The following is a 12,475-nucleotide window of genomic DNA, read 5'->3' as shown; positions in this document are numbered from 1 at the left end:
GCATAATTGACATAACTGAAATAAACAAACTGGCCTACTATAATAACCATAATTATTTGACCAATTTTAAATGTTATAAAAAATTAACAGAAGGGTTGTGTACAAATAGGGTGTTGTTTTAAACAATATAAGCTGAAATCAAGTTGGTTAAAAACTGGTTTGCAATGCAAATAAAAAAACGGCGAGTGACTTCCCTTACCTCTACTTTGAGAGTAATAACACTATCAGCTAATGTTTTTATCCCAGTAACTGTTGTTATTTTTCCAGTGGTACTATCTAATGAGAAATAAGTTTCCCAACCTTTCGTTGACACGTCCCCTATAAAATAATAGTAATACTTTACAGGAAATTAACTGAGTATGACAAAGAAACTATTAACAGCCTTACTGAGATATGTGATACAAAACTTCAATATTCTTACAGTCATTTTGAACAGAAGTCCAGTAATTTAAACGCAGTATAATCGTGTCTCTTAAAATACGCGGTTAGGTACCTCAAAGGGCGCCGTTAAATAAGTATTGTGTGCAGTTACTCTTTATAGTAACTCAGAAGTACATTGTTTTTTTACAAATAATTATTTAAACTGATTTTTAACACTTTGCGTGACTTTTATTTCATGTTTCACTGGATAAAGACATGATATGTTTGGCCGAAGTGTATCTGGATCCTTGTCTCTACTGTATATTTATATATGAAATGTATTTTAACACGCTTCACACTATTCTCCTATCAAACAAATAGAAGAATCAAGTGCATTACATTTTGTATTACACGATATTTTAAAAGCATTTAAAAGGAATGCTTACGTACACGTCACATGACGTCAGATATGACTTAAATAATTTTATCACACACCCGTGCCGATTTTGCGACTCCGTAAATATGGTATTGCACGGCCGTGCATATATTTTGACGTGACGTCATTAGCGTTATTCAAACATAGTGTAAAGACGCGCTAAATGTGAGCGTTATACTATAAGCGCGTCAATGAAAAATGACTCTTATTTCACTTTAAATGGTCTTTATTTTGGGTATGTGATAAATAGAATATTAAATTCGTGTAAGTTCATTACTGAATTTATTGCACTCGTTGAATAAAATAATATTATGCTCGCCAGAGGCACGCATAATATAATTTTATTCAACTCGTGCAATAAATTCAGTATTGAACTTACACTCATTCAATATCCTCTATTAATTAAATGACGTCAGGTAAATTATTTCTACGCTTAATGTTGTACAACATACATTTATCATCCCTTTTTTATTAAAATATTAGACAAATATATTTTTCTTGCATTATAGTATTATAATGCACGGTTTATCGTTCAAAAGCTTTGTACTTTATCACTGAGCTTCGTGATTATATTCCTGGTCATTTGAAAATTGTATTGCAACAATGCACTCAGAATTGATATCTATTTCCTAACTAACATTAATACAGTGAAGTACATATAATAGATATGTTTCTATCAGGTAAAACTGTATATACCTAAAACATTATACTGTACTTTTCCAATCAGCTGATTTTGTTTTGCCTCTACCATAACGACCTCTGTGCCTGTCACTGTTGTCTCGGGTATAGTTTTAGTATATTTAGATTCAGTAAAGATTGGCGTTGCCTTGGCATAGCTAACAACTATGTTGTCCGTCCATTTATAAATGCCTAGACCGTTGTTTACTTCTACTTTTACCTATGAAAAATATAATATTTTTTAAAAAAATCTATGTAAACAAGTAAATATAGTCAATAGTTAATGATAAGCGGTTCTGCATTTTCTTTTTATGAAAATTTAAAATTGAATTTACGGCTATTTTTACCTATATGTAAGAAGATATTAAATCGTTATATCAAAATATACCACTTTTCACCAGAAACATGCATATGGTATATTAAAACCTTCTCAAACCCTTTCATATGAAAGATATCATTTTACCTCGAATACACCGCTAACTAGAAGTGTGTAGCACAACTCAATGGTTCCTTGCGAATTGCTTTTCAAATTGAAACCTGTCGTGTAATTACTGTCTTTCATCAAAGTGTATTGAAGATGATCTATGCCGGTTTTGGTAGGATCTGTACAGTCCATTTTTATTGTGACACAATTACCCTGTATCCAAACATCAGGTGGGATGATGACTGGCTTACATGTCGCAGAAATGTTTCCTGAAAAGAAAACGTCTTATTTACGTTCTCGTGGAAGTTCAGTACTTTTTTTTACGAAAGAAGATCATTTAGGCTTCGGCATTTCAAAGAGATCTCTTAAGAATTCACATCTTTGTAGATGAATATTCATTACGGACTTTAACTGTTTAAATGTTGAGTTTTGTTAAAGTCGGACCCAACGAGCATAGACGATTAATTACAATTACCAATGTCGTCTATTAACGGGCTCATATCGGACTCTCTGCAACATTTTTCAATTGTGCCCTTACGATTTTCATTTTTCCTACTTAAAAGGGTATATCATGGAAATAAATAAACAGAAACGAGTTCATGCTTATGTACGTATAAGCATGACAATGCTTGCCACTTCGGGTGTTTGGTTTGCTAGTTAATCCTGTCGGGATCACTTCAGGCTTCTTTGTTCTTGACATTTCCTAAATCCAAACATTTCGGCCGGGCTAACAGTTTCTACTCATTTTGATAATAATTAGTATGTCTTAAGAAAGATTTGCTAGCTGCAACAAACGAGTTATGTATCTTTTACAGCCGTATTTACTTAGAAATTCCATTTGAACAACTAATGAAGTTTGTTACTTAGAGAGTTGCATAAAAAAAGTCGGACAATATTCATAATTATTGATATTTCCTAGTCCAATACCAGCATTATAAAATAGAAAATTTTGTTTATGTTCAAAATACAATAAAAGAATAATCATAAAAGTCTAATAATATATAAACAATAAAACAAATGTTGATAGAAAAAGCAAATTGGGAAATAAAAAACACTTTTATCCCCCTAAACCTAGATGTTTTAAATAAAAATAAAAACCAAGAAATCATATATTGAATGACTGGAATCGATGTTCTCCAGAATATATAGTAAAACTCACTTAATACATCAACAGTCGCTGTGATGGATGTTGATAATGGGGGTGTGCCTGTATCACTAACTTGCACCTGAATATCAGCATTTCCAACGTTATATATCAAATCATCTCGAGGAAGAGGTTTTTGCACAATCAGTTTACCATCTCCGGTTACGTCGAAATACCCATCTGAGAAGTAAATACACCAAAATATAAGTATGGGCACACAGACAAAATTCTAGAAATATGACTGATCTTTTGTTACATTATATATGTATGTGCTTACATGTATTATTTCCACATACATTTAATATATATCATTTAATAGTTATTTATTAAATGTAAGAAAATCAGTTTTACTTCTAAAAATTCTTTGAATACTTTTATTTCGTAAAGCGTTGATTTCAATCAATGGGTTTTTTCAGACATTTTCTTAAACTCACCACTGTCTCCGCCCACTATCTTATATTCCAGCTTGACGTTGTCGGGATCTATGTCAGTATCATAACACTGTAACATGAGAACAACCTTATTCTGCTCAGCAAGAATATCGATAGTTGCTACATATTGTGACGGGTCACAAAACGGCGCTGAGTTCTCGTCTAGAATGTTGATTGTCACCGTTGTTGTCGTCTTTAAACCGCTTTTGTCTACAGCCTGAAAATTAAGAATCATATAAATTATTTACAAATTCAAGGAAATCGCGACATAGGAAAATCAATTCATTAAATATTATCTGTGTACAATTCTTTTGAATTGCCAATGGAACCTTAAGTAATATCTCTATGTCACACATTACCGTTGTTAAAGTTGATATGCAAACAATATGATTTACTTAAATTTTGATATTCTTTAACTTTGACTCGACCAATGGACCTGTTGCACTTTACGTTTTAAGCAGAAATTAAATATATATTGTATGATTATACTTATATTTCAAGCAATCACTTACCGTTACTGTATACTTGTATATATTTCTTACAGTTGCATTAAACTTTCTGTAAGCATAAAATGTCTTGACAGCTTTTAAGAAAAGAATTGAATCACTTAAAGCTCCTCCAAAATCTGCATTATTTGATGCTGAAATAAACATAATAGTTTCTTTATTATTTATTTTACAGCCAAACAAATCATTTTCTCATACTATCTTGAATACAATACATTATTGAAATAAAAATCTAGCATTCGGTAAGATTTTTTGTAAAATACACACCTTCCACTGTTATGTCATCAAGCTCGTAACTTGGGTCCCCCATGCCGTCATCTGGATCAGAGACACTTATTTTCAAAATTTCCTTATTCAGTTCGAAATTCTCTGAAACGTCAATGCTGTAGGAATCTGGTGTAAACACCGGTGGCTCATTGACATTCCTGACCGTGTTATGAAAACTGACAGTCGTGGATGCAAGACCATTTGTTACTGAACCAATTAACTAGAATATAAATTGAGTAAACGGTAAGTATGTCAATAGATATAAACACAAATGAATGTTATATGTATATAACTTAATTTGATGTAATCCGGTGATTGTTTTTTTTTAAATTCAGTCACCGGATTGGTAACTCAGATATACAATGTATTTATTATAAGAACATGCACAATAACAAATTTTAAGAGACAAACTATGTTTATTTTGTGTGTTAATTTATAAGTGATAAATGAAAGAACATAATTTGTATTTAAAGAATCTTATTCACGCTAATTAAGATATATATGAAATCTCTGTAATTTTCATTTGGTTTGTGAAAGAGAACACAGGCGTGTAAGAAGTCGTCTCAAAAGGTTAAGAATGAAATAAGTTCCAATAATAAATATGCAAAATATTTTGATGGATTGTTTGCAAAAGAATGTATGATCAATTTATCATAATTTGAGCCGCGTCACGACAAAACCAACATAGTGGGTTTGCGACCAGCATGTATCCAGGCCAGCCTGCGCATCCGCGCAATCTGATCAGGATCCATGCTATTCGCTATCAGTTTCTCTACTTGTAATAGGGTTTGAAAACGAACAGCATGGATCCTGATCAAACTATGCGGATGCGCAGGCTGGTCTGGATCCATGCTAGTCGCAACACACTATGTTGGTTTTGTCATGACGCGGCTCATTTTAACTTAAAGGGAATAATTACTATATATTCTCCAAACTTGTTCTTCAGACTTGATTTGATACAAGCAGAAAGAGTAAGCTTTCCTGTCTCTTTGTTCGGTTTAATTTCAAATAAATTATTTTCTGCTCCAGATCCAGACTGAGATTCTAACGTGACATCACCCTCTGTTGGATCTGTACAAATAATGTCTGTTTCAACACAGATGCCAACTGATTTTGTTTCGTCCAAAGCCGCCTCTACCTTTTCTGGTGTACATACTGGCGAAACTTTATCTGAAAAAAAAAGAAATATTTTTGTAACTACCTTTATTCATGCAATGTATAAATAGTAAGTATTAAATGCCAGACATAAAAGAATAGCTAATAGGGTTTTACCGGATTCAGTTGTTTAACTTTTAATTATTAATATAACTGAAAAAAATTTCAGCTAGAAGTGTATCAAAGCAAAAACAATATCTTACTGTCCACTTGAACTGTGATAATAACGTGCGTTGAGAAATCCGGATCGGAGGATTTGTCGGAGTCAGTTACTTTGACATTAACCTCGTGCTGTGTTACGTCACGTGGCAGTTTACTTGACAATGTAACATACCCTGTACTGTTAACACTAAAATCTAAAATATTAACAAAAACAATAAGTATGATATGGGTGTTTGATTTAAAATTGAAACGCATGCATTTTTAAGAAACAATATATGGAATGTAGAATGACAACAAATTCTAGTAGTTCAGTTAAATTGAATGATTATTATTAAATCACGTATGAAATGAACTGTGAAAAATAAATACAAAATTTACGAAGCATGTGTACTTACAAGGCGATGTTGTACTGTACTCAAGGACACGAAAACTTGGTGACATGTCTGCATCAGAACAGTCAAGTTGTCTTATCACGGTTCCTATGGCTGTGAGCAGTTGAATACTGTCTGTTACATCAGTTGGGGAACATACAGGCTTTTCATCATTCACGTCAATGATATCAATCTGAACAGACGCTGTGGCGGAGAGTGGTACTGATGCGCCATCTACGGCCTTAAATGATAATTATTTTCACTATGAGTTAACAAGTAAGAGACCATTGTATGATACTATGAGGATACATGATATTTGATTAAGAAATTGTTTGATTTGTCTTTGTATTCGAGTTATAATGTTTTCACGTTATTATTTATATGCATGTTCACATTTTGTGTTTGGCAAAATTGTACAAAAAGGACGAAATAAAATAGGAAAATTGCAGACTTGGTTTGTTGGAGGTTTGTTTGTTCATAAAAGATAATCGAAAAAAAGCAATATCTTTCACGCCACCATAGCACCGGTGCATCGGTATTAAATCTTAAACACTAGTATAGTTTAAAAAAGGTTGAAATTTGCTTTGATTTATATCAAAGCCACACACGCATAGTTAAACCTTATTTAATGAATTTAAATTTGTTTACAATCAACATAAAAATTTGGTACATAATTGTACAAAATATCAAATGGCATAGGCATCGAGTTTTCGTTACCTTAGATTAAGCTCCGTCCAGTGACAATACATGAAGCCAAAGAAAATCTCCGAAATTATTGAAATAATGGTTATGATAAAAAATAATCAAACACTGACCTGAACTATATATGTATACGAATTGGAATCTGATCCGTCTGCATCTAATGATGAGATAATTCTTATTTCCCCGTTATCCTTATTTAATGTAAATAAACCAGACTCTTCGATATCTGTAACAGCAAAAAGAATTATCAACAATCTTATGATAAATTTCCATTTGTCTAAACATATGAACATCGATTAATGTGCAGTCATACAAACGCGATTGTGCGAATATTCGGAACTAAAGAAAATGTCATTTAGTAAACCTCTGTATGTAACACATGTAATCTGAAATAAATAAATAAAATGTCAAACAAGGAAACGTTGTATGTCGTTCAACACACAAAAGAAATTGCTAAAGTCTCAGTTCGGTTAAGCCTTCTCATTAATGACAGTGACTTATGAATACATTTTCCACGCTTCTGACATTGGCTGAAGTAGGGTATGAACATGATAAAACTTGAAATTAAGAAATGTTTTCTGATGCGCTGAAATGGTGGTGAAAATGAAATATTTAATATATAATCTCATGTTGTCCCATGAAAATATGGTAGTGTTGACTAATATTGTTGCAAGAGGTCAGGTTAAATGTAAAATGTTTATTGTCTTTTTAACAGTTCTTGACAAATGACAAATCAATGCATTATTAATTATTTTCCGTCGATATATCTGTGTATTGTATCTGGACTTAAATATTTAAAAATTATCAATCAAACATAGTTTACCTTTTGAAAGGTAAGTAAGTTTTCCAAAAGCACCAGAGTCTTGGTCTGTAGCTAATAAAGTGGTTACGACCGTGTTAATTGTGGCACTTTCAGGAACTTTGTAAGAATAAAGTGTTTCTGAAAATTCAGGAGGATCATTTTTATCAACCACTCGAACAATGCAATTAAGAGTGGTCTCTCCGTGCGATGACTTTACAACCACAACAATCTGAAAACACAGAAGCATTACTATTTTTAAGCGAGATTAGATATACGCAATGATCAGGAATTAAACTTCACACAATCATGATACTCAGTTACAATATTAAGACGGTGTGTTCTCTTGTGAGGGTAGGGACTTAGGTCGCTGCAACACAGTTTAAGACATATGGCGACTTTCCAGCTGTACTGTTGAGGACCACCTCTGATTTTCCTCTGTGCATTATTTCAGGCACAAACGGGCACCTCAGTAGAACCACTGAGTTTCGTAAACTAGCTACTAGTATATTAAATACCAAGAAAGTAAGTTGTAAAACAATTATTTAAAACAATGGTTAAATTATAAACCTTCCATGGTCCATATTTTCCTTGAAGGCTCGTCTGTGTGCATAAATTCAGGTTGAAATTAGTGCTGTCTTTTTCATAAAATAGTGCAGTACCATTGCCAGAAGTGATGTTATACTGGAGAGATTCACCGCGAACAATATCCTGGCAACCGATCTCTTTTAACCGACACACGTCTTTATCTGTTGCTTCACTTATGGTAATTTCAAAATCGGTCATGTTACATGATGGAGGAAAGTCAGCTAGAGTGACAAAAATATATTAAAGTCGTTTTAGTAATTTGAGATTTTTTTCGATCATGATGCATATTCTAAATAAATAATTTGAATAAAAAATATTATATTCCAAAGGAATAATATCACAATTAAAAAGAAGTTTAACTAAATAATGTTTACATAAATATATAATTTATTCATGTTTATTTATCTATTATTTTGATAATAATTTAGCAAAGTTTGATTTTATTTCGGTACCAGCAGTACTTTTCCTATAGTTTGTCCAATAATCATTGTCTTTTGAGATAATTTCTGTGTAATTTGTGATAGTTCCTAAATATTCAATGCGATATGTTTATTAATATATATTAAGAAATATCTGTTAAAGTGAGAAGAAACAATATCACACTTGTCTTGTGATGACTAGAATATGTACTTACTTTTAACAGTTACAGTGACTGTTACAGTTACAGACAAACCGCCACCGTCTTCAACCCTTACAGTAAACGACAAAATATTGTTAGTTCCAGTTATATCAGACAGAGCTTTAGCAAGCTTGATTTCACCCGCATTCATGTTGAAATAAGCTGAAAAATATCACAAAATATCAAAAAGAGCTTTTGTAATGTTTTTTTTAAATGTTACATAGAATAATTTATCTTACAGTGGTAACATACGTTTTAGGTACAAAACAAGTGTTCTGTTTTTCTCTATTTTAGCTTAATGTTTGCAAAATATGTTAACATATTATAAATGTGACGAAACGTATCTTAAAGTAACAAGCACGACATAAAATCTAAACATAATGTGAATTAGGCCAAATGCAGCAATGACATTCTCATATAACTGATGTATATCTACTTTGTTTTATACTCACAAATTACATCAGACTGGCCCTCGAGGGTATATGTTAATGTTTTAAAATTTGCATCAGTATCTTTGTCGGTACAAATGATGTTGTCCAGTATTGTATCGGCACTGTCAGTGGCGGAAGCTTTAATATCCATTTTAGAAGGTGCACATTCAGGAGCATCGTTTTCATCCTGAACACTGACAATGATTTGAATATTTCGTGGACCATAAGATGATTGAACTTCCAAGTTTAACTAAAACAAAATTAATGTGGCATGAATTATAGATGACGAAGGTAACGTTTACACACTTAATCTTTATCTAACGGATAATTGTATTGACATCAATTAGTTAGGAACACCCCTATGCATATTTTTTTCAGTTTCGGGCGCCCAGTTAAGGGGTAACCCCATTTATTTTCCCCGTCATTGGCATAATAGGGGTCGAGGAAGCATCCTACCACTATGCATATTAAATACTTTTGTTTATTCAATTATTCATGTTTAACTACAACAATTATTGATATCTCGACGTTATCATACCAGCGAATATAAAATTGTCCTTTTTATTAAAGGACTTTGACTTAAAGAACCAATCAAAGATTTAGATTTGATGCATGTCAACGATATATATATAACGCTATGAATAAAAACTGCTTTTTTTGTTTGTTTTTTTTTTGTGTTTTTTTTTATTTGCTTGCTTTGTAAAATAAATTGTAATTATATGTGTGAAAAAAAAATGTTTAATGGCTAATTTAAAAGCCGATATTTTACTTACATGCCATTGGCCGACTTTGCCTTTTAAACTTTCCCGTGTACAGAATGAAATTTTATCGTTGTTAGTTGCATCTGAGTTTAATGTAAAAAGCTGAGTTCCATTGCCGCTGGGCTCTTTGAATAGTAATGTTTCACTTTTAACAGGATCGTTACAATTCACTATTACTTCAAAACAGTAGTCTAAACCACTTATTTCGGATACATTTTGAATCACTTCGTATTTTTCGCATTCCGGTGGATAAGATGCTAAAATGAAACACAGAGACACGTGACTTACTCGAATATCTGTCAAGTTCAATTATAGCAATTATTACACTTATTATTTATTGGTTTTTAAACTTAAATAGGGGCATGATTGTACATAGATTACATAATAAGGATTAACTCTATAATCAACTGGTATACTGGTACAAGTATATACTTTTTCAATTATACAAAAATTATCAATTTAATAACAGAAGCTGTATATATAACTACATCCGTTTTTTTATTCATTCTATTTATAAACTTATGATATTTAGAAAATTTATAGGTAGTTTTATTAGCAACTGTAATTGATAGCACATATTTGATTGATTCTGAACCTTCAGCAACTTACTAATGACATTGACTCGTATTTGAACGACTTCTGAAAGGCCTCCGCCGTCATTTACGCGTGCAGTGAATGTAAGTTCTGTACCACTTGTAAATAATGTTAATTCCTGTTTCAATTTAACTTCACCATTAGAGTCAATTTGGAAATAAGCTGAAAAAAAGAAAATCCATTAAATATATAAACCATATGACTAAAGGAAAATAAAGAGAAGAAATCTTGCCTTCGTGATTGCGTATGGTATTCCTGATACTTAAACACTTTTCTCTAAAAATATCTTGTTTATACATGCATTTTATTTTAACAGCATCTATATATTATATATGTCCGTAATGACTTCACAATTAATCATCCTAAAAACATATATTTTCTACATTACCTAATGTATTCACATCTCCTTCAAGACTGTAAGATAGAGTGTTATAGGACTGACTGAAGTCATCATCTGTACATGGCAATATGGTGACAACATAATCTACAGGGTCCCTTACAGTTGCACTAGTGTTAATTGCAGACTGTGTACATTTAGGTTTTTCGTTTATGTCCGTAACTGTTATATTTAAGTTTATCGTATCCGATTCCCCAGCAGAATCCTCTACCTAAACGGAAGAAAATTATAGTTAAATATGAGCTTGATTATTTACCAAGAGGGGTTCTAAACGATTTTCAAAATTTCAATTCTCGATGAGTGTAATTCAAAAAGTACAGAAATAAAATTTGAATATTATAAAAGAAATTTTTAAACTTGATGTAACTATTGCATTTTGACATAGTCATATGAAGAAGCATAAGCTAAAATTAATCTAATCGTAGATCCAATCTGATTTGATTTTTAAAATATCCTAGTAAAAACAAACTAAGTGTTGGGCAATAAATTACATATTCTAGGCAAAAAAGCGGTTAATAAAGATGTACCATATTATCAGCAAAAACAATTTGTTTTGAAGACAACACAGTAAAAGATTACCTTTAACTCTAATCGGTAGTTATGACGTTGTTTAGGGCGAAGATCTTGTGATAAAGTCACAGATACTGCATTTTTGAAGGAGTTAACACTAGCAGTAAATGGTAATGCATCTGCTGTTTCTATGGCATCAATATCTGAAACAAAAACAGTTTTGAAAATCTCCCTTTCCTCTGATATAAATTATTTATGCAATGTACATTATACAACGATGTGACTTTTATGAAACAAAATTTAATTTCTCAATGTTGAATCAGCAGATAATTCAACAAAGCAGGCATGTATATGCTTGAAATAATGACTAATTGTATTTCAAAACGTTTTTCAGACGTATAACATTAGGAAAAACGTATGACTAAAATAATGTGTAAACCTTTAATTGATGCAGTAAGATTGTCAAGGTTGAGGTCAATAGATATATCAGGATCAGCCACAGGGAAAACAGCGTCTGTAAGTGCCATTGGTGGGGTAGATTCCTCTGATATTTCTATGTTTATTTGTTCTACATCTGTGACGAATGTGGGTGGATCATTAACATTTGTTATGGAGAATGTAACTTCAATGTTTTCAACACCGTATGCATTTTGTACTTCGATTGACACCTGGAAATATCAAAGCAGTTACGACTGAAAATTTATTTAGCGCCTGCCAAACATACATAAAGTTCGTAAAAAGAAATCTACGTACAAACATATACATATTGTCGGTTATTCATTAAAGAATATTATATTTTACCTTTTCTTCCTTTCCAGCTTTTTGGTCGAGAGAAGCTGCCGTGCATACTTTGACGTCTGTTATATTAGAAGAAACACTCTCACATAAAACATTGAACAGGTCTGACGTATCTGTGCATGTCTTAGTTATGTTAGCTCGATCATCACACGTGAATGTTGCATCACTGCACGTACCAGTGTCTGCCTTCTCGCTAACTTCTACTGGCCTTTGTAAGTCAGATTGTGTACATCGGGGATTGAAATCCGCTAAAATATTGTAAAATAAGTTCATAATTATTTTGATGAAGTAATTTTTTTAAAGTTCGTTTAGTAAATGGTTAAATACTTTCTAACCGGACAT

The 12,475-nt window shown here is 32.0% G+C and overlaps 1 protein-coding gene across 1 annotated transcript in view; it reads right to left on the bottom strand.

The window, feature by feature from the left end:
• Window positions 1-12,475, bottom strand: part of LOC132736660 (protocadherin Fat 4-like) — a 62,007-nt gene that overhangs the window by 12,539 nt on the left and 36,993 nt on the right. Inside the window, exons 12-32 of the mRNA XM_060723850.1 lie at window positions 12,137-12,381; window positions 11,775-12,003; window positions 11,405-11,538; window positions 10,817-11,036; window positions 10,444-10,590; window positions 9,847-10,091; window positions 9,095-9,323; window positions 8,658-8,804; window positions 8,006-8,244; window positions 7,460-7,667; window positions 6,750-6,862; window positions 5,959-6,175; window positions 5,605-5,757; window positions 5,166-5,416; window positions 4,247-4,466; window positions 3,986-4,113; window positions 3,477-3,690; window positions 3,058-3,222; window positions 1,938-2,167; window positions 1,493-1,694; window positions 200-318 (exon numbers count right to left, since the gene is read on the bottom strand). Coding sequence (XP_060579833.1) covers window positions 200-318; window positions 1,493-1,694; window positions 1,938-2,167; window positions 3,058-3,222; window positions 3,477-3,690; window positions 3,986-4,113; window positions 4,247-4,466; window positions 5,166-5,416; window positions 5,605-5,757; window positions 5,959-6,175; window positions 6,750-6,862; window positions 7,460-7,667; window positions 8,006-8,244; window positions 8,658-8,804; window positions 9,095-9,323; window positions 9,847-10,091; window positions 10,444-10,590; window positions 10,817-11,036; window positions 11,405-11,538; window positions 11,775-12,003; window positions 12,137-12,381 — 4,055 coding nt within the window. The remainder of the gene's footprint in view (window positions 1-199; window positions 319-1,492; window positions 1,695-1,937; window positions 2,168-3,057; window positions 3,223-3,476; window positions 3,691-3,985; window positions 4,114-4,246; window positions 4,467-5,165; window positions 5,417-5,604; window positions 5,758-5,958; window positions 6,176-6,749; window positions 6,863-7,459; window positions 7,668-8,005; window positions 8,245-8,657; window positions 8,805-9,094; window positions 9,324-9,846; window positions 10,092-10,443; window positions 10,591-10,816; window positions 11,037-11,404; window positions 11,539-11,774; window positions 12,004-12,136; window positions 12,382-12,475) is intronic.

This window comes from Ruditapes philippinarum, unplaced genomic scaffold (assembly GCF_026571515.1).
Source record: "Ruditapes philippinarum isolate M1 unplaced genomic scaffold, ASM2657151v2 ctg172_1_1_1_1, whole genome shotgun sequence".
NCBI lineage: Eukaryota > Metazoa > Mollusca > Bivalvia > Venerida > Veneridae > Ruditapes > Ruditapes philippinarum.
Note: the sequence above shows the minus strand (reverse complement) of the source record. Positions and strands in the feature narration are given on the sequence as shown.